The sequence below is a fragment of the Molothrus aeneus genome, chromosome 29 (genome assembly GCF_037042795.1).
Source record: "Molothrus aeneus isolate 106 chromosome 29, BPBGC_Maene_1.0, whole genome shotgun sequence".
Lineage (NCBI taxonomy): Eukaryota > Metazoa > Chordata > Aves > Passeriformes > Icteridae > Molothrus > Molothrus aeneus.
Window position 1 is genome coordinate 1,919,772 of NC_089674.1, and position 20,232 is coordinate 1,940,003.

General features: G+C 51.9%; 1 protein-coding gene across 1 annotated transcript in view; it reads left to right on the forward strand.

The window, feature by feature from the left end:
• The window catches only part of ANK1 (ankyrin 1), a 69,963-nt gene that overhangs the window by 28,954 nt on the left and 20,777 nt on the right, over positions 1 to 20,232 (forward strand). The window contains exons 2-19 of the mRNA XM_066567426.1: positions 1,021 to 1,122; positions 5,340 to 5,438; positions 6,812 to 6,910; positions 7,598 to 7,696; positions 8,190 to 8,375; positions 8,491 to 8,589; positions 9,718 to 9,816; positions 10,123 to 10,221; positions 12,416 to 12,613; positions 13,099 to 13,197; positions 13,536 to 13,634; positions 13,885 to 13,983; positions 14,881 to 15,078; positions 15,236 to 15,334; positions 15,418 to 15,516; positions 19,105 to 19,302; positions 19,551 to 19,649; positions 20,046 to 20,144. Coding sequence (XP_066423523.1) covers positions 1,021 to 1,122; positions 5,340 to 5,438; positions 6,812 to 6,910; positions 7,598 to 7,696; positions 8,190 to 8,375; positions 8,491 to 8,589; positions 9,718 to 9,816; positions 10,123 to 10,221; positions 12,416 to 12,613; positions 13,099 to 13,197; positions 13,536 to 13,634; positions 13,885 to 13,983; positions 14,881 to 15,078; positions 15,236 to 15,334; positions 15,418 to 15,516; positions 19,105 to 19,302; positions 19,551 to 19,649; positions 20,046 to 20,144 — 2,169 coding nt within the window. The remainder of the gene's footprint in view (positions 1 to 1,020; positions 1,123 to 5,339; positions 5,439 to 6,811; positions 6,911 to 7,597; positions 7,697 to 8,189; positions 8,376 to 8,490; positions 8,590 to 9,717; positions 9,817 to 10,122; positions 10,222 to 12,415; positions 12,614 to 13,098; positions 13,198 to 13,535; positions 13,635 to 13,884; positions 13,984 to 14,880; positions 15,079 to 15,235; positions 15,335 to 15,417; positions 15,517 to 19,104; positions 19,303 to 19,550; positions 19,650 to 20,045; positions 20,145 to 20,232) is intronic.

The window sequence follows — 20,232 nt, forward strand, 5'->3', positions numbered from 1 at the left end:
CTGAACCTCTCCTAATTTAGATTGTCAGCATCATCCTCCCTACTATGCCTCCAGTGCTTTTGGCTCTGGCTGTGGCGCTCCCAGCTCCTGCCCAGGAGCTTCCTAACCCTGGATGCTCCTCTGCAGCCAGGCTGTGGGCAGTACAGGACAGCTTTGGGGTGGCAGAACAGAAGCTCCCCTAGCACAGGAGGTCCCTCGGTCAGTCCTGATGTACGTGGTGGTACAAGAGGGGCTCTGATTTTCTCTTGGAGCTGAGGACACAGGAGTGTGTCCTGCACCCCTGCCATGGATCTGGTGGCTCTGGGCTGCAGAGAGCCCTTTGGGCTGGCCCCAGCAGGCACAGTCCAGTTTCCAGTTGGAGTTCCCAGACTCACAGACCCACATCACTGCATTTCCACCCCGTTCTCCAGCTTCCAGTGAGCCATGCCATTGTCTCCATTTGCTGCCTCACACTGCTAAGTAGTGGTGCTGAAAGTGTTGCTGTGCCTTGCCTGGGCTGGCTGTGGTGTAGCAGGGAAGCACTGCCAAAAAAACAGAGTTGGGAAGCACTGCCAAAAAAGAGAGTTGTGGCTTCCCCAGCTGGGAGGTGCTCAGCTGGGGCTGTTGTCCCTGCTGCTCACCTCTGTTGCTGCTCAGTGGCTTCTGGAGGAGGGTAGGGGTGGGCTCATACAGCTCCATCAGTGTGGCCCAGGCTACAGGGGGGTTTCCTGGGCCAAGGGAGGCTGCCATGGTGGCAGGAGCTCCCTCCACGCTGTCCCCATAGTGTGACAGGACAGCCTTCAGACCTTCTGCCCCATCATCTGGATGCTCTTCATTTTAAGTGCAGCTCCCAGCCCTTCTTTCTCCTGTCTGGTTTGGGGCACCTCAGCCTGTCCCACTGTGACTTTCCTGGCCTCTGCCTTTGCTGCCTGGTCTGTGTAGTTCTGTTCTCTGCAGCTGAGTGAAGAGTTGAGCCAGTGCTGGTGGTGGGGGAGAACAAGGGGGCTCTGAGTTTCATGCTTTTTTCTTTTTGTCTCCAAGGCTGATGCTGCAACCAGTTTCTTGAGAGCTGCAAGATCTGGGAACCTGGACAAAGCCTTGGATCACCTCAGGAATGGGGTAGATATTAACACCTGTAACCAGGTAGGTGGAACACACAGGGCTTCTGATCTATCTCTAGTTCATGGGACATGTGCCTGAGCAGAGGGCAGCCCTGGGGCAGTTGTCTTTGGGGCCAGGAGGGCAGCAATAGCTCTAAAGAGCATGGATGTACTGGCTGGAGCATGGCAAAGGACATTAACAGGTAAGCAGAGAGGGCTCCTTCAGTGTGACAAGCAAATGGGACAACTGGAAGAAGCTCAGCTGCTTCTCAGAGGGCAGAGCAGACGGCTGTGAGGAGCAGCCCAGTGAAGAACACCACAGGAATTGCTTGTGGGGGTTATTCCCCTTGCCTGCAGTGCTGCAGTGCTGAGGCTTTTGGATTCCTGGAAGTTGCAGCTTACCACAAGCAGTGAATGTTTGCAAAGTGCCCCTTGTGGTGGTTTGGGAGCTGCTGGGCAGGAGGAGCTGCACAGAAATAGGTTTTTGTACAGGAGCAGAGAGCTGCAGGCGCTGAGGAATTGTTTGCACATCATCATCATCATCAGAACATTTTGTATCTGTGTAGCTGCCAAATGCACGTGGCTGAGCCTGAAGTGGGGCAGATGCTGTAGGGACAGATTTAGGGGGTTTAGGCTGAGCAGGGGGAGCAGAGGCTGGGCTGTCCCTGCTCTGTGGAGCAGAGGTGCTGCTGGGGAGGCTGACTCAGCAAGGAGCACAAAGGCACTCGCATCTATTTCAGTCCCCAAACCAAGGGAAGCTCAGACCTGGTTTGTGCTGCAGCAGTTCCTGGGGACTGTGACGGTGCTCACAGGGGCTCTTGGATGAGGGAAGAGAAGAGGATCTGACTCCGTGTTTCAGAAGGCTTGATTTGTTATTTTATAATATATATCACATTAAAACTGTACTAAAAGAAGAGAAGAAAAGGTTTCATCAGAAGTCTAGCTAAGGATAGAAAAAGAAAATATGATAACAAAGGGCTCTGTCTTGGACTCTCTGTCCGAACCAGCTGGGCTGTGATTGGTCATTAATTATAAACATCTAAGATGGGCTAATCAAAGATCCACCTGTGGCATTCCACAGCAGCAGATAACCATTGGTTACATTTTGTTCCTGAGGCTTCTCAGGAGGAAAAATCCCAAAGAAAGGATTTTTCATGAAAAGATGTCTGTGACAGGGGACAGGGTCCCACAGGGCAGGCAGAGTGCACCATGGATATTCCCTCATTTCCATAGCCAACCCAACAGGAGAGGGAGGGTTTCTACATCCACTGCTCCTCTAGCCCAGAGGAGTGTGGGATTCTGGAGAAGGCTCTGTAAAGAATTACAACAGGGTGACTCATCCACAAGCTAAAGATGATGGCTTTGAACTTCTTCTTCACCAAAGAGATGGTCTGGTTCACTTCTTTGAACTCTTCTTCACCAAAGAGATGGTCTGGTTCATTTTTTGAACTCTTCACCAAAGAGATGGTCTGGTTCATTTTTTGAACTCTTCTTCACCAAAGAGATGGTCTGGTTCATTTTTTGAACTCTTCTTCGCCAAAGAGATGGTCTGGTTCATTTTTTGAACTCTTCTTCACCAAAGAGATGGTCTGTCATCAGCTACCTCCACTGACTGGCTTCAAGTCCTGTTCCCAACCAGGTTTCTGGTGCTGGTGAGGGTGTTTAACACTTTGATGGGAAGACAATGGCTACAGCAGTATGAGGCTCTCCTCTCAGTGGTGTCTTTGCCCCGGTTCCTGCCATCTCCCTCAGGTTAGATGGCACTTTGGGGTTTCCTTCTGAGGAATATCAGACCTGTGGGAAAGGTCCAACCTCACATGTCCTGTATAGAATAAAGAGGGATATATGTGGTCAGACCTATCCCACAGGTCCTGTATTCTGACTCAAGTTCAGAGACCTTGACATGCCATCTGACCTTCATCCCGCCGATTCCGCCTCCTCCATCCATGGCTGCATCCGTGTCTCCATCACGCGCCTCCCATGTTCCCAATTCCAGCACGCTCCCATCTCATCCACGAGGAGCTGGAGGACTGAGGATGAGTGCCAGGACCCTCACCAGCTGGGAACAGCATCGTGGGTGCCCAGGAGATGGTTTTTGTTGGGGTGGTCTCTCCTGATGGGCAGCCCAGAGCAGGTCCCTGCTTTGGGACAGGCAAAGTGTGAAGTCTCTGTGTTATTCTGTAGGGCTGCATTTTTACATTAGTGACTGGGATTTCTGGGAATTATTTGCAGCATTCAGTGAGGAAAAGAACAGCACCTTTCAAATGATGCACATCCTGTGGCAGTTTTGGGTCGGATGGGCTGTCAAGACAAAGCAAATGTGCAAAACAGCTTGGACTGCTCCTGGAGCAGAAATACCAATGGGCCAGCAATGGAAACAGTCCTCTGTGCTTGTAGCACAGCTATTTGTTAGGGGTTAATGATTTGTCACAGATTTACAGCACTCAGAAGGTTATTTATGAATCTTTTGCATAGAAGGGCTTATGGGCTGAGGGGAGCAGCTGAGCATCTGTGGTCTTGCTCTCCATTTGTTGGTTATGTGAGTGTAACTGAGGAAAAGCCTGCATGTCTGTGGCCACTTATCCCTTCTAGGATTTGTGAGGGATTATTATAATCAGTGATTACCTGTCTGGGGCTGTGTAGGTGTGTCTTTGTCAAAGAAATGGGGTTTGGCCAAAGATGGACTCAGAGTCACCAGACATGGCTGGGGAGCCTTTCCTTTCAGTGACTGTTCTGAAAAACCTTTTTTCCTTGAGGCTTGACAGAACTGTGGTGTTGGTGTGGTGAGGAAGCCTGTGGGGTTTCAGATTTTTGCTCTTTGTGCTGTAATCAGAGTTGAGCAAAAGAATCTGTGACTCTTCAGCTGCAGTCCTGGGCAACTGGGTGCTCTGAGTGAGAAAGAGTGCTTTTGGCAGTCTGACAACGCTCCTGATGCAGTTCTGAGTTTAACTGGAGTGTTGAGAGCTGGAACTGAACCTCCCTGGGCGTTTTTGTGGTCCCCTGACAATATTTAGGTGGGGGATGAAGCATTTCTGTGAAGTGACCTTCCAGTCAGGAGCTGAAACACGATTGGAAGGTGGAGTACCTGGGCAGGAGCAGGTGCCCCTCTGCCATGCACCAGCACTGTGTAGGGGTGAGTAAGCCTGGCACACCCACCTGGGAGGAGTGAGGGACAAGGAGAAAAAGTGGCAGCTGAAAATGCCTGCAGGTGTTTAATCTCTTTTCCAGTAAATAGCCCAGCCCTTTTGGTCACATCTGGGAAGTGGCAGAGGGTGTCAGAAATAACAGAGCAGAAGCTGTCTCAGTAGACATCATCATCATCATCATCATCATCATCATCATTTTTGAGCATGCTTTCTGACCTGGCACCCCTCCTTCTGACAGCCTGGGGATGCCAAAGGGGCATTGGCCAGTCCTCTGCTCTTCAGTTTCCACGTGCAGGAAAAAAGCAAGCTGAACTGGGGCAGAGATGTTCCTGAGAAATCACCTGAGCTCTTTGGGAGCTTCCTGGAACCAGCAGAGCTTAACACTGACCCAGCCAACACCTTCTCTACGCTCTTTGCTGCAGCTGAACTCTGGGGGAGCAAAGCCCACCATGGGCTGCAGAGCAAGGTGCTGGTGGGCACTCTGAAAGCCAGGGGGAAGGCAGCTTCTGGCCTGGAGGCTCACAAACTACTGAGAATTAGATAATTAAATCTGGCTGCTGCTTGATGAAATCATTGTCCAAAGCAGGGCTGCTCATCTGTTAAAGTCTAAGGTTTGTATGTGCCCTTACACAGAACTTGTGGTGGTGCATCCTTGCTCTGGACTGAGCACAAAGCTCAGCTCTGTGCTTTAGGTGTGAAAAACCTGACTGTGAGGAGGGGCACCCCGTGGGAAGCCACTTGAGCAAAGACACAACGGATGTGCCATGAGCAGGGAGGACTGAAGCAGCTCCTGTGCCTCAAGCACACGAACACTGAGCTGTGGTTCCACCCATCCATAGGAAATTGCCAGCGTGGGCTGCATGGTTTGCTCATGGAGAAGCCTCCAGCATTAGTCAGCAACCCAGCACTCAGTTGGGTGAAGATTTCCTGGCAGCTCAGAGCTGCTGGTGGCACCATGGCTGGTGCTGGGTGTCAGCTCAAGCACAGGGAAATCACTCCTGCCCACCAGCCTGGACTTTCTCCAGCACAGGAGCTCAGAGCAGGGTGCTCCCCATAGAGCTCCATCCCCAGATGATGATGCCTGATCCCCCTTTCCCACCTTTGCTTCCTCCAGAATGGGCTGAACGCCCTGCACCTGGCCTCCAAGGAGGGCCACGTCAAAATGGTGGTGGAGCTGCTGCACAAGGAGATCGTCCTGGAGACCACGACCAAGGTAAGGACAAGGAAGCCTGGCCACACTGGTGACAGCTCTGCACACTGCCTGTGCTGCCAGACACACCAGCAGCAGCTGAGCAGGGTCATGGTGTTTGCTGCCAGCCCCTGTGACCGTGTCCACAGGGGTTTGAGGATGAGGGAAGAGACGAGGATCTGACTCCGTGTTTCGGAAAGCTTGATTTATTATTTTATTATATATATTACATTAAAACTATACTAAAAGAATAGAAGAAAGGATTTCATCAGAAGGCTGGCTAAGAATAGAATAGAAAGAATGATAACAAAGGTTTGTGGCTCGGCTCTCTGTCCGAGCCAGCTGGGCTGTGATTGGCCATTAATTAGAAACAACCACATGAGTCCAATCCCAGATGCACCTGTTGCATTCCACAGCAGCAGATAACCATTGGTTACATTTTGTTCCTGAGGCCTCTCGGCTTCTCAGGAGGAAAAATCCCAAGGAAAGGATTTTCCATAAAAGATGTCTGTGACAAGCCCCCAGAGTGACTGTGCCAGGGGCAGTGCTGCTGGGCCGGGCCCTAGGACCAGGCTCTGCTCTTAGCACAGGTTTGGCATTTCTTGGTGGGTGAGAGGTGCCTCTCCCCTGTGGGGGCCATTGTGGACTTCAGAGAGGAGGAACATGAACCACAGCAAGGGCTGGTCCTGCCTTACCAGCATCTCCTCCAGGCACTGCCCCAGGGCAGCCCCTGCACGTTCCAGCACTGAGATGGCCTCAATACCATTGTCACAAGCCTGGAGAGCTCTGGTGCTCTGTAAATAACATATTGTCCTCTCATGCTTCACCACAGCAGGTGTGGTTTTCTCTTGATGGCAATCAGGGCTGACAAGGGAGCGGCCTCCAGCACTGGCTGAAGGGCTGTGAGAACAGGAGGAGGCTCAGTTGCCACCTCCCTGGTGCCCTCACAGGGCTCTGGACACAGAGCAGGACCTGGCATTCTGCCACACCACCCAAAGGCACGAGTCAGAGGAGCCTGTGTGTGCATTTTCCAGCCTGCTCATCATCCCTCCTGTCTGCTGGGATGCCTTGGCTGCCAGGGTGCACACTGCAGCCTTGCCTGAGCACTGCCAGCTCAGCTCCCCCGTCCTCCCCCCTCTGCTCCTCTCTCAGTGCTCAAGATGCACAGCACCTGACAGTGCATACAGCTCCTGCTGCCAGCATCTTCATGGCAGAGATGAAATCACTCTCTTCTTCCCTGGCCAGCAAACGGGGAGGGTTTGGTTGGTTTACAGCAGGGATGGGACATGGAGTGGGAGCTGCACGGCCTTCTAAAGGTTTTTAGCATGTCAGGCCCATCTTTCCCTGGCATCCTGGGTTGCTTCCGCCCCTGAGGGCTGTTCTGTGGTGTCTTTCAGAAGGGAAACACAGCCCTGCACATTGCAGCCCTGGCTGGACAGCAGGACGTGGTCCGGGAGCTGGTGAACTATGGGGCCAACGTCAATGCGCAGTCCCAGGTAGGGTGAGCTGCTCTGACACAGGAAGGCACAAATCCTGTGTGATGGTGGTGTCCTCGTGGTGGGAACTGTGCCCAGCAGGGCTATTTCAGCAGCCCTTGGCAATTTCCCTCTAGTCTTGCTCAGGACTGCTCTGCCAGGCTCCTGAAAAGAGGCAAATGTGAAAATGGTGTGGAGGGATCTTGAGGCTCATGGGGATTCCAGGATGGTCTCTGTTGAGGGAGTCCCTGTCAACACATGGATACCAGAGTGCTGAATTTACCCTGGGAGGACTCATAGCTGATGCCCCCTAGCAAAGCTCTGAGATCTCCAGCAGCCCCTGCAGTTAAACACACTGTGCTTCCCTCACTCTCTCTTCCTTGGGCCTGGTAGGGCTGAAAGCTCTTCAGGTTTTGCCTGATAGCAGAATTGTCCCTGAAGCTAGGGACAATACCACCAGGGTCTCCTCTAAGCTGACTCTTACAAAGCACTGTTTGTTTCTGGATATGTGGAGCCTTGGGCTCCATCTCTCTGTGATTGTTCCCCTATTGCCAGGGGGTTTTTTTTGTCTTTTTCACCCACACAATGGATGCTTCTGCCCCTGTTCACTGACCTGGGAGAGTGGGTGTTGATGGGGGTATAGGTCTTGAAGGAACTCAGGTAACACAAGGAAGAGTTGTGCTGATGTCCATGGCCCTGTGTTTGCAGAAAGGCTTCACACCTCTCTACATGGCAGCGCAGGAGAACCACCTGGAGGTTGTGAAGTTCTTGCTGGAAAATGGAGCCAACCAGAATGTAGCCACAGAGGTAAGATGTGACCGTGTTCACAGGGGCTCTTGGATTGGGGAAGAGACCAAGATCTGACTCCATGTTTCAGAAGGCTTGATTGATTATTTTATGATATATATTACATTAAAACTATACTAAAAGAATAGAAGAAAAGGTTTCATCAGAAGGCTGGCTAAGAAAGGAATGATAAAGGTTTGTGGCTCGGCTCTGTCTGAGCCAGCTGGGCTGTGATTGGCCATTAATTAGAAACAACCACATGAGACCAATCCCAGATGCACCTGTTGCATTCCACAGCTGCAGATAACCATTGGTTACATTTTGTTCCTGAGGCCTCTCAGCTTCTCAGGAACAAAACTCCTAAGGAAAGGCTTTTCCATAAAAGATGTCTGTGACAGTAAGGTCCTCGGGGAGGAGCCCGTGGCCCTGCTTGTGGGGCCGCTGAGGGATGCAGTCCCTGGCTGATGGCTGGGTCCTGCCACGGCTCCTGGATTCTCTCCCTCCTCCTTGGCAGGATGGCTTCACTCCCCTCGCTGTGGCTCTGCAGCAAGGGCACGAGAACGTGGTTGCTCACCTCATCAACTACGGCACGAAGGGCAAGGTGCGCCTGCCCGCCCTGCACATCGCAGCCCGCAACGACGACACCCGCACGGCCGCTGTGCTGCTGCAGAACGACCCCAACGCCGACGTCCTCTCCAAGGTGGGGGCTTTTCCTCTGCTGTCTCTGGCAGAACAGCAGCTCGGTGTGCTGTATTTATCCATGGTTTCAGCAGGGAGCTTGTGTCAGGCTGGCTGACCCCTCCTTCTTTCCCCAGACTGGATTCACCCCTTTGCACATTGCAGCCCACTATGAGAATCTCAGCGTGGCCCAGCTACTGCTGAACCGTGGGGCCAGTGTCAACTTCACACCCCAGGTGAGTGCAGAGTGGGAAGACACTGGGGCTTGTGCTGTCCAGCACCAGAGGAGGACGCTGTGCCTCTTTATCCACGCAGGGTGCAGCAGCAGCTGCCAGGGCATGCTAGTGGGGCTATGCAGGAGAGGTGGGACTATGCAGATTATGCAAAAAGTAGCACAGATTCATGGGGAGTTGCAATCAATAACAACCATGGGCCTTTTCTGCTATGGATCCCTGCTGTTAGAAGCACCCATGCATCCCTAAAGCTCTTGGGGACCTTGTCTCCACACTGAGGGAAAGCTGGTGCTGCTGCTGCAGGGCAGAGCTCGTAGAACCTGCAGTTAGGATGCTTCTTCCACACCTAAAGGTGAAGCCCAACCCATCAGCTGGTGTGTGGGAATCCACAAAATCAGAGGGTCTGGGAAAGCTGCAAAAGGCCTCAGAGACAGCAGAACTGTGATTAGAGCTGAGCAGCAGCCATGAGATTGGGCAGCAGAAAAATTATTTAAACTGTAGAAAAGCAAGGGCAAATAGAACATTGGTCTGTGTATTAACACTTGTCTAGAATAACTCTCTAAGCTACAGAAAAGTTTATCTAGAGAGATACTAGGGAGTTCTAAGCTTAATAATGGAGCTCTGTGCATTGTGTTGAAGGCTTACAAGCAGGTATTGTATTTGAAATAAGCAAGCATTGTTTAACCACAGGTACCTGTGCTTACAGTGGTTGGATAGAACTACTGTCAATGTGCTTTTGCTTTGTGGGATTGGTCAAAACACTTATAAAGTGAGTTGTGACATTAAGTTCTTGGTCTGCTGCCTGGGATGTGAGCTGGTGGCATCTTCCCATTGTCATAACCATGGAATGAGGCTGATGCTGGAAAATCAAACAGCTCAAGGAACGTTCCCAGCAGTCCTGTCCTGTTTGTGATTTGTACACAGCCCCTGGCTGGTGATACTGGTGCTTTCCTCCAAGCTCTGTGCAGCTTCTGTCTGCAGCCCTTAGCTCACTGCCCGGTTAAACAAGCTGTTCCCCAGTGCTGTCCCTGGGAAGAGATGCAGCTCTCCCTGCCCTCTCTCCTTTGTTTGTTGCCTTCTTGAAAGAGGAGGGAGTGCTCCTTCTGAGAGCCTGTTCATTCCTCCTGACAGAATGGGATCACTCCCCTGCACATCGCTTCCCGCCGGGGCAACATCATCATGGTGCGGCTGCTGCTGGACCGTGGGGCCCAGATAGAGACCAGGACCAAGGTGAGAGCACTTCTGAGCACAGCCATCTCCCTCCCTGAGCTTCCCGTGCCCAGTGCTTGCCCTGCAGACACCCTGCTGGCAGTGGGAGAGCTCTCTGGTGCACTAAGGGCATGGACCAGGTTTTTTGCTGGCACATACAGAGGTGAGGGAAATCTGCACGGCTACAGAGGCGTGCCCTGGGAGCTGAGGCCAGGCTCGGTTTTGCCTTATTTTTCAGACAAGCCCAAAGTCCCTGTTAGCCCTCTAGCTGAGGGAACCCTGCCCTTCCATGCCATACTGAGCCCTTGAACCCTCCTCTTTTCCCAGGACGAGCTGACCCCTCTCCACTGCGCAGCACGCAATGGACATGTGAGAATTGCAGAGATCCTCCTGGACCATGGGGCTCCCATCCAAGCCAAAACCAAGGTACCCAGTGACGTGGTGGGGCTGTGGTTGGTGCCAGGTCCCAGGGCAGCACAGGGGTAACAAGGTGTGCACAGTTGCTGGATGGCACCCATGATTGGCTTGGGGCTTTTTTGCCCTGGTGAGGGGTAAGAAGCCTCCTGCCCTACTTGGCCCGAGCTGGAGTCCTTTGCCTGAGGGCTTCATCCTGAGAAGGGGATGGCCTGGGTACAGCCAGCAGCTCTTCAGGCCCTTCCCTCCTCTCCACATTGCTCCCCTGTAAGCCTCAGTGAGGGATTTTGAGGCTTCTCTCTGGTAGCACCGTGGGGAACAAGCTGTCTCATCTGCCCTGGGGTAGTGTCTGGTGTGGCAATGTTCCTCACTCGGGGCCACCAAATGTGGTGGTGTTCTCAGGGGTCCCAGGATGAGGGAGGAGATGAGAATCTTGACTCCATGTTTCAGAAAGCTGATTTATTATTTTATGATAAATATTATATTAAAATAAAATGATTTATTAAAACTATACTAAAGAATAGAAGAAAGGATTTCATCAGAAGGCTAGCAAGGAAAGGAAAGAATGATAATAAAATCTTGTGACTGACCAGAGAGGCTGAGACAGCTGGACTGTGATTGGCCATTAATTAGAAACAACCACATGAGACCGATCAAAGATGCACCTGTTTCATTCCACAGCAGCAGATAATTATTGTTTCTCTTTTCCTCTGAGGCTTTTCAGCTTCTCAGGAGAAAAAGATCCTAGCAAAAGGGATTTTTCATAAAATATGTCTGTGACAGTCTGGGGCTGCAAGGTGTGGTATTCACAGGCCCTCTGCACAGAGAGAAGCTGTGAGACAAGCAGAGAAGAAGGAAAACACAATTCTGATCTTGCTTGCTGTGCCAAAGTAGAATGCAATGTGGAGATTGGTCACCCAAAGTGAGGATGTTCTGTTCCCTTGGCCTGTCAGGGCCAGGTGTGTGTGTGTGTGTGTGGGACTGTCATGGGACAGTCACCAGAGAATCAGAGATGAGTGCAGTGTGAGCAGTTGTGAGCAAGAGTGAGTGCAGGGCAGATTCAGTTTAGATGAAATGTACTTAGTATAGTATAATAAAGTCATTAATTAGCCTTCTGATGATGGAGTCAGATGCATCATTCTCTCTCTCCTTTGTCAGAGTCACCTTTGATTTACAATATCAAGGCAGGGGCAGGGTGGGATAAGGTCCCCTGCCCCAGAGCAGGCTTTGCCCCCCAGTTCCCTCAATAACAGCTGCTCATAAGTAGCTCGCTTGGGTTTCGGGATGGCAAACTTAAAATTCATTTTGCTTGGTTTTTCTTGCTAGACCATGATGCAAAATGTACAAGGGTTGATCTTTGCTGTTTCTAGCTTAGTTTTCATTATTATTTCAGCTTTCCCTTATGGCACATAGTCCTATTGGATAGCTCAGTCCCTCTTGGAGACAGAGTGCCCGAATACCCAGGGCACTCACAGCCGTGGCTGCATTAACCAAGCTTGGTGGATTTCAGCTCTTTAGTGATTATCAGCTCTCTTAGGACTCCAGCTCTTGCTCACTAAGGCACCTGTGGGCTAAGGGGAGAAGCAGACACGAGAGAGGAGAAGAACAAATCGTCCTGGGGGTTCCACAGCGATGGTTTTATTGAGGGGTCTGTGAAGGGTTCCAGCGACGGCTCTGCTTCTGCCGAATGGGCTAAAACAGCCCCTTTTTATAGGGTACAGAGGGATCCAAACTTGTCCAATAGTAGGGGCTAGGGGAAAGTGACCTATGGGGTTACACAGATAAGCTGGGGTTCAAGAGGCAGAAGACAGGAGCTTATTTTGCTGTCTCATCATGACTCAGCAGTTCCTACTGTTAAGTCCCAGCCCTCCACGGAGCCTTGGTCAATTCTATGGGGTCTGCTACAGTGGGATGCCTGGACCCCTGGTGGCCCAGCAAGGCAGGGGCAGGGAGGGATGCCTGGACCCCTGGTGGCCCAGCCTTGAGGCTCTGCTCCATGGTGCTCCATGGTGCTCCATGGTTCTCCACGGTTCTCCACGGTTCTCCACGGTTCTCCGCGGTTCTCCGCGGTTCTCCGCGGTTCTCCGTGGTTCTCCGTGGTTCTCCATGGATCTCCATGGATCTCCATGGTTCTCCACGGTTCTCCACGGTTCTCCACGGTTCTCCACGGTTCTCCATGGTTCTCCATGGTTCTCCACGTTTGCAGAATGGCTTGTCGCCCATCCACATGGCAGCCCAGGGTGACCACCTGGACTGCGTGCGCCTGCTGCTGCAGTACAGCGCCGACATCGACGACATCACCCTGGACCACCTCACGCCCCTGCACGTGGCCGCTCACTGCGGGCACCACCGCGTGGCCAAGCTGCTGCTGGAGAAGGGGGCCAAGCCCAACTCCCGAGCCCTGGTGAGGAATGGGGGGCGGGCTCTGACGGTGTTCACAGGGGTCTCAGGTTGAGGGAAGAGACGAGGATTTGACCTTATGTTTTAGAAGGCTGATTTATTATTTTATGATATATATATTACAATAAAACTGTACTAAAAGAATAGAAGAAAGGGTTTCTTCAGAAGGCTGGCTAAGAATAGAATAATAAGGAATGATAACAAAGGTTTGTGGCTCGGATTCTTTGTCCGAGCCAGCTGGGCTGTGATTGGCTATTAATTAGAAACAACTAACATGGGCTAATTAAAGATCTACTTGTTGCATTCCACAGCAGCAGATAATCAATGTTTACATTTTGTTCTTGAGGCTTCTCAGCTTCTCAGGAGGAAAAATCCTAAGGAAAAGATTTTTCATTAAAGATGTCTGCAACAGTGGGGAGGCTGGGCCAGGGGAGAGGGAGAGTTCACACAAATGACTGTCCGTCTGTCCGTCCGTCTGTCTGTCTGCAGAATGGCTTCACGCCCCTCCATATTGCCTGCAAGAAAAACCACATCCGAGTGATGGAGCTGCTGCTGAAGACGGGTGCCTCCATTGATGCTGTCACAGAGGTAGGTGGGCTGAGCCCATCCTCAGCTCTCCTGACTCTGCATGGGCAGTGTGGGCAGCATGGCAGGGTGTGATGTCCCTGCTGCTACTGCCATACCCCCAGCACTTTTCTTGGTGCTCTTTGCAGCTCAGATTTAGTCTGGCAGTGTCTTCCTGAAGGGCAAGGAGATGCAGGGGAGACAGCAGCTCCCTGTGTTTCCTCCACACTCACCTGCCAGGGTCCTTGGGCAGACTGGGGACTCAGATTTTACCTGTCCTGGGGAGAAGGAGGAGGGGACATTAAGAGATATTGCCAAGGCCATAAGTCCTATCTTGTTCTTTGGCCTCTTTCTCTTCACAGTCTGGCCTGACCCCCCTGCATGTGGCTGCCTTCATGGGACACCTGCCCATCGTCAAGACTCTGCTGCAGCGTGGAGCCTCTCCTAATGTGTCCAACGTGGTGAGTCCCACCCTGGCTGGGGCTTTGGGGGCTCAGATTATTGGGGTCCAGCAGGATATCCAGGTCCTGCACCCTCTGTTCACCTGAGCAGTCCCTGGTGCCCTCTGCTTTGTGCTGAGTCTGCCATGCACTCACACCATGCACAACGAACCAGCAGGGGTTGCAGGCACTGCTCTCCTCTGTTCAGAATGACTGCAGGAAGGCATTTCCCCTCCTTTGGCCTCACCACTTTATCCTGTCTTTGGTGCAGAAAGTAGAGACTCCTCTACACATGGCAGCCAGAGCTGGGCACACCGATGTGGCAAAGTACCTGCTGCAGAACAAAGCCAAAGCCAATGCCAAGGCCAAGGTAGGTGCAGAGGAGCTGTTGATAATCAGCTCTGGGAACAGCTGGTGCTGGGTTTCTTTGCTGTGCCCAGAGTGCTGCCTACCAGGGGCTGTGCAACAGTGGGAGCAGGGCTGGGGTCCCTTTGGCATCACAAGAAGGGACTGGTCTGCCCAGACTGTTGGGAAGGATGAAAGTTTGGCAAGAAAGTCTCACAGATCTGTGTGCTTAGCAGAAAGATTTTTAAATGTAGAGTCTGATGAAAGAATAGAGATGGAAGCAAGTTTTGATATAGAAAAAAAGAATTGCTGGATCACCAAGGAGGCAAAGGGTGTGCGAGTTAGAAGGGGTTTTTATGGCTTAGAGCAAAGGATAAACCCACCCCAAACAAGAAGATGTTTTTACCAAGCAGGGAGAGAGCACAGGCAAACAAGGCAGCAAATGTGGCAAGTAGAAAAAAGGTGTCAGAATTTTCCACTGCAAGAAAACTGAAAACCAACTTCCAGCTTAAACTGTAATGTACTGACTGTGAGTGACTGGAGAACAGTAACATGAATATGGTAATTATAGTAGTTATGATGGGCTGTAGATAATAGTTAAGGTGTAGATTGGTTCTACTGTATGAAGATGCTCAGCAAAGGAAAGTCTATAATGCAACGTAACCAAAAGAAAAGTAAATAATGCAATGTAACCAAAACCAAAGGGTCTCCAGGCTTGCCTGCAGCTGGAGCTGACAGCTGTGGGCACAGCTCTGTCACCCACCACCCTGGACTGCTGTGACCTCTTGGATGGAATAAACTGCATTTTGTATACAATCAACTGCATTTTGGATACAATAAACTGCATTTTGAAGAGCTGCCTGCAGTCCCACATCTCTCATTTAAGCTCTTACACCAGACAGCTTCTTTGCCACCCTCACAGGATGACCAGACTCCTCTGCACTGTGCTGCACGCATCGGCCACACTGGCATGGTCAAACTCCTTCTGGAGAACAACGCCAACCCCAACCTGGCCACCACAGCAGGGCACACGCCCCTGCACATCACTGCCAGAGAGGGGCACATGGACACAGCCCAGGCCCTGCTGGAGAAGGGAGCCTCACAGACCTGCATGACCAAGGTAGGCTGCTGAGCCCACTGCTGTGGAAGGCTCAGCTGGGGCAAGGCTGGTGGCACAGTGTCCCTGTGGCAGGAGGGGCAGCCTCCTCCTGTGTTGCAGCAGGTGCCAGCTCTCTCTTCATCTCTGCCACCCTGTGATGGGCTGCCTTTCTCCTCAGAAAGGATTTACCCCTCTCCACGTTGCAGCCAAGTATGGAAAGGTGGATGTGGCAGAGCTGCTGCTGGCACACGACGCTCAGCCCAATGCAGCAGGGAAGGTGAGAGTTGCTTCTGTGGGAGGAGTGGTCTCGTGTGGGGAGAGGCTCAGTCTCACCTGTCTGTCCTCTCTCCCCCACTACAGAATGGCCTGACTCCACTGCATGTGGCTGTGCACCACAACAACCTGGAGATTGTCAGGCTGCTGCTTCCCAAGGGCAGCTCCCCACACAACTCAGCCTGGGTGAGTCTGGGCTGGGCTTCCCTGGGCATGTGGGGACGTGGGGATGTGGGGTGTGACCGTGTTCACAGGGGTCTCAGGTTGAGGGAAGAGATGAGGATCTGACTCCGTGTTTCAGAAGGCTTGATTTATTATTTTATGATATATATATTACATTAAAACTATACTAAAAGAATAGAAGAAAGGATTTCATCAGAAGGGTAGCTAAGACTAGAATAGAATAGAATAGAATAGAATAGAATAGAATAGAATAGAATAGAATAGAATAGAATAATAACAAAGGTTTGTGGCTCAGACTCTCTGTCCGAGTCAGCTGGGCTGTGATTGGCCATTAATTAGAAACAACCACATGAGACCAATCCCAGATGCACCTGTTGCATTCCACAGCAGCAGATAACCATTGTTTGCATTTTGTTCTTGAGGCCTCTCAGCTTCTCAGGAGGAAAAAGCCTAAGGAAAGGATTTTTTTCATAAAAGATGTCTGTGACAGTGGGGATGTGGGGATGTGGGGATGTGTGAATTTGGGTATGTGGGGATGGGGAGATGTGGGGATATGGGGATGTGGGCATGTGGAATGTGGGCATGTGGGGTGTGCTGTGTGTCCAGTGCCAGCCTGGGGCCAGCCCTGCCCCTCAACCCTGGCACTCAGGGAATGCATGAGGGCCTGATCACCACCAGGCTCTCTCCATGAGGCACACTGATGCCTGCCTGTCCTCAGAGCGGGTGGAGCAGGCAGGCAGGGTGCCAGGCCGTGGTCCTGCTCCAGCAGATAGGCTGTGTCAGGGATGGTCCTGCTAGCAGCACGCTGGCTGCTGCTGCTGCGTGGGGAACGTGTTTCCATGGCAAGTCCTGCAGAGCAGCGCTGCAGTCTGGCAGTTTGGGAAAGCACAGGCAAATGTTTGCATGCAGCTATGAAGCAGTGAGTCACAAAACCCACAGGCTTGTGAGAATCACCCAGCTCTGAGCCTGAGCATGGCGAGCATCTCCCCACAGAGCCCACCAGCAGGCGCCTTGCTTCCCGTGCTGTTTGCAAAAGCTGCATCCTCAAAACAGCCAAGTGGCTGCTGGTGCCAGCCCTGCCCATCTGGCACTTCCCTCTCCCCTGTGCAGACATGCTGGTGAGAGGAATGGTGGATTTGTCTTTGCAAACAAGCTGTGGGTCTGCTGGGAGATAAAACCAGCACTGGGAGATGAAAGAAACAATGGGAAGGATTGCACTGATTGATGAATGGAAAGAGATATTTGCTTTTACAAATAAACTTTAGGGTTGCTGGTAAATGAAATTAGGCATTGAAAGATGAAAGAAACAACGGGGAAGAAAAACCCCTAAATTCTGTAAGAATTAAAAAATTTAAAGGGAGGGTTGTGCATTATAGGGGAATCTTGGGTATCAGGTGTGTTGGGAGGTCTGAACCTCTCAAGTACCTCAGAAATGGGGAAAAACCCCTAAATTCTGTAAGAATTAAAAATTAGAGGGAGGGTTATACATTAGAGGGAAATCTTTGGTATCAAGTATTCTGGGAAGTCTGAACCTCTCAAGTACCTCAGAAATGGAGAAAGAGAGAAGGGAAATGCAGACAGGAAATTGGGATAAAAAGGGAGGCTGCATCCTCCAAAACTGGACAGACCCCAGGGGAACGCCCCACGGCCTCTCCCTTGATTGGAATAAAGTAAAAAGATTCCTCTGTCTCCTCTTTAGACACAAACCTCTGGTGTTTGTGGGTTAATTTCCCTGGCAGCGGGCAGGCCCGGGGAGCAGCTGGTGCCAGCCCCCGGCGTGCCTGCGGCAGCCCGGGCAGCGGGTGGCTGCCAGCTGCTCTGCTCCTGCAGCCTGGCACCACGGGCAGGGCTCGGGGCCCTGCAGGCTCTGCCCGAATGCTGATGCCCTGTGGTGCTGGGAGTTGAGCTCCACACCTCAGCCGGGCTCATCCCTGTGCCTGCCCCAGGAGGGTGCACACTGTCCTTAGAGGATATGAAACAGCACAAGTGCACGCACGGCTGCTCTCGAGGTGAAGAAAAATTGAAGTTTATTTTCTGACTCTAGCATTTATGGTTTTCCAAAAGTGACAGTGGATTGGAGGGTGAGCGTGGCAGGGGAGCACAAGTGCTTTGCCAGCTACTGCCCTGTGCTGGGCCAGCTGCAATGATCTCCCTGCTTTGCTTGCTTCCCTGCTGCTCTCCAGCTCTGCAGCCCGGGCATCTGCAGTACACAGAACCATGGCTGGGCCTCACTCCTCTCTGGCAGTGCTCTGGAGGGCTCCTGGAAGAGACCCCCAGTCAGCCAGGCCCTGCATGGAGGTTGTACTTAGGAGAGCCAACCCTAACCTGGGCTGCCTCCTCCCACATGGTCACTACAGGACACAACACGAGCACACACACTGCTGCTCTCAGGGTGAAGAAAAGGGAAGTTTGCTTTCTGACTCCAGCATTTATAGTTTTCCAAGAGTGACAGTGGATTGGAGGGTGACAGTGCCGCCTCCGTGGCAGCACAGGCAGGGCTCGGGGCCCTGCAGGCTCTGCCTGAACGCTGATGCCCTGTGGTGCTGGGAGGTTGAGCTCCACACCTCAGCCGGGCTCATCCCTGTGTCTGCCCCAGGAGGGTGCACACTGTCCTTGTAGTGTGACCGTGTTCACAGGGGTTCCTGGATGAGGGAAGAGACGAGGATCTGACTCCATGTTTCAGAGGGCTTGATTTATTATTTTATGATATATATTACATTAAAACTATACTAAAAGAATAGAAGAAAAGTTTTCATCAGAAAGCTAGTTAAGAATAGAATAGGAAAGAATGAATAGGCTTGTGTCTCAGACAGAGAGTCCGAGACAGTCGGACTGTGATTGGCCATTAATTAGAAACATCCACATGAGGCCAATCCCAGATGCACCTGTTGCATTCCACAGCAGCAGATAACCATTGTTTACATTTCGTTCCTGAGGCCTCTCAGCTTCTCAGGAGGAAAAATCCTAAGGAAAGGATTTTCCATAAAAGATGTCTGCGACATTATAGGTCACCAAACAACACAATTGCACACACGGCTGCTGTCAAGGTGAAGAAAATTGAAGTTTATTTTCTGGCTCCAGCATTTATAGTTTTCTAAAAGTGGCAGTGGATTGGAGGGTGACAGTGCCACCTCTCCAATGACACTGGACAAACCAACAGTTTATCAAATCTCTCCTCCTCCATAAAAGAATGCAAAACAATGAGTGATTTACAGAAAGCGTGTGAGAAAGTTCGTTACAAGAATGTAAACATCAGAAGGCTTAGAAAATCTTAAAAAATCAGGGTGACATCGCAATTTCTGCTGCAGAAATTCATGTACAGAAAACTCCAGGACAGCCCACCCCAGTCACACCTGAAGCAGGTGGTCTTTGGAACCCCCCCTGCTGACTTGGCTTGAAGAGTGGGTGGGATTTGGCATCAGTGCCAGGGCTGGTTGCTGTCAGAGAGATGGTGTTAGGGGGGCACCCCTGAGCTCTGGAGGCAGCTAGGAAGGGCAGGCCTGGCCTGCAGAGGGGTAGGGTGGCACCTCCTGTCCTTTCAGCTCTGCTTGGCAGGGCTGAGCGCTGCAATGAGCCTCTCTCTCCCTGCAGAACGGGTACACCCCCCTGCACATCGCTGCCAAGCAGAACCAGATGGAAGTGGCCAGCAGCCTGCTGCAGTATGGGGCCTCTGCAAATGCTGAGTCCATGCAGGGAGTCACTCCCCTGCACCTGGCTGCCCAGGAGGGGCACGCAGACATGGTGGCACTGCTCTTCTCCAAACAAGCCAACGGCAACCTAGGCAACAAGGTAAGCTGTCCCAGAGCATCCTGCCAGGCTGGAGGCAAACCAGCCAGCAGAGAACAGCAGAGAACAGCAGAGAACAGCAGAGAACAGCAGAGAACAGCAGAGAACAGCAGTCTGGAGGGTGGTGCAGCCCCTCTGCCTCCTGCCTTTGGGCAGCAGGGCACTGTGTCAGTCAGTTTGCCAGGCTGGAGACCAAGAGAGTCCCTGCTGTGGTGGCAGTGCCACTGTGCTGAGACCTCCTCTCTTTGCAGAGTGGCCTGACTCCTCTCCATCTCGTGGCCCAAGAGGGGCATGTGCAGGTTGCTGACGTTCTGGTGAAGCATGGAGTCACAGTGGATGCAGTGACCAGGGTAAAGTAGTGCATTGACCACGGCTTTCGTGAAACACATGGGGGAGCTACCTCTAGGCCTGCTCAGGGAAGAGCATTTATTTTCTTTTTATTTCTGCAAGAGACTCCCTTCTAGCAGGCATCCTTACCACTTTGCCACCTGTGTCCTGGGGGCTTTTCCTCCTCTTCCCCCCACCTCTCTGGAGGGGTGATTCTTGCCTGCTCCTATAGCTCACCTCTGTACCCACAGGTACAGCATGGTTTGAAGCCCTGTGCTTTGGTCTTGGGCTTTTGGGGAGCCCCCACATGCGTGCCTCATCCTTCATGCACGGGGGCTTGCCTGAGGGATGAGCATATCCAAGGCAGAAGGGCGGAAAGAAGTGGTAAGGGCACAGAGAGACCTGATCTTGTCTTTCAGATGGGCTACACCCCACTGCACGTGGCCAGCCATTATGGGAACATCAAGCTGGTGAAGTTTTTGCTGCAGCACCAAGCAGATGTCAATGCCAAGACTAAGGTACAGAACTCCAAGGACCCTTCTGCCATGGGCAAATGTGGTGGTGTTCACAGGGGTTCCAGAAAAAGGGAAAAGATGAGAATCTTGA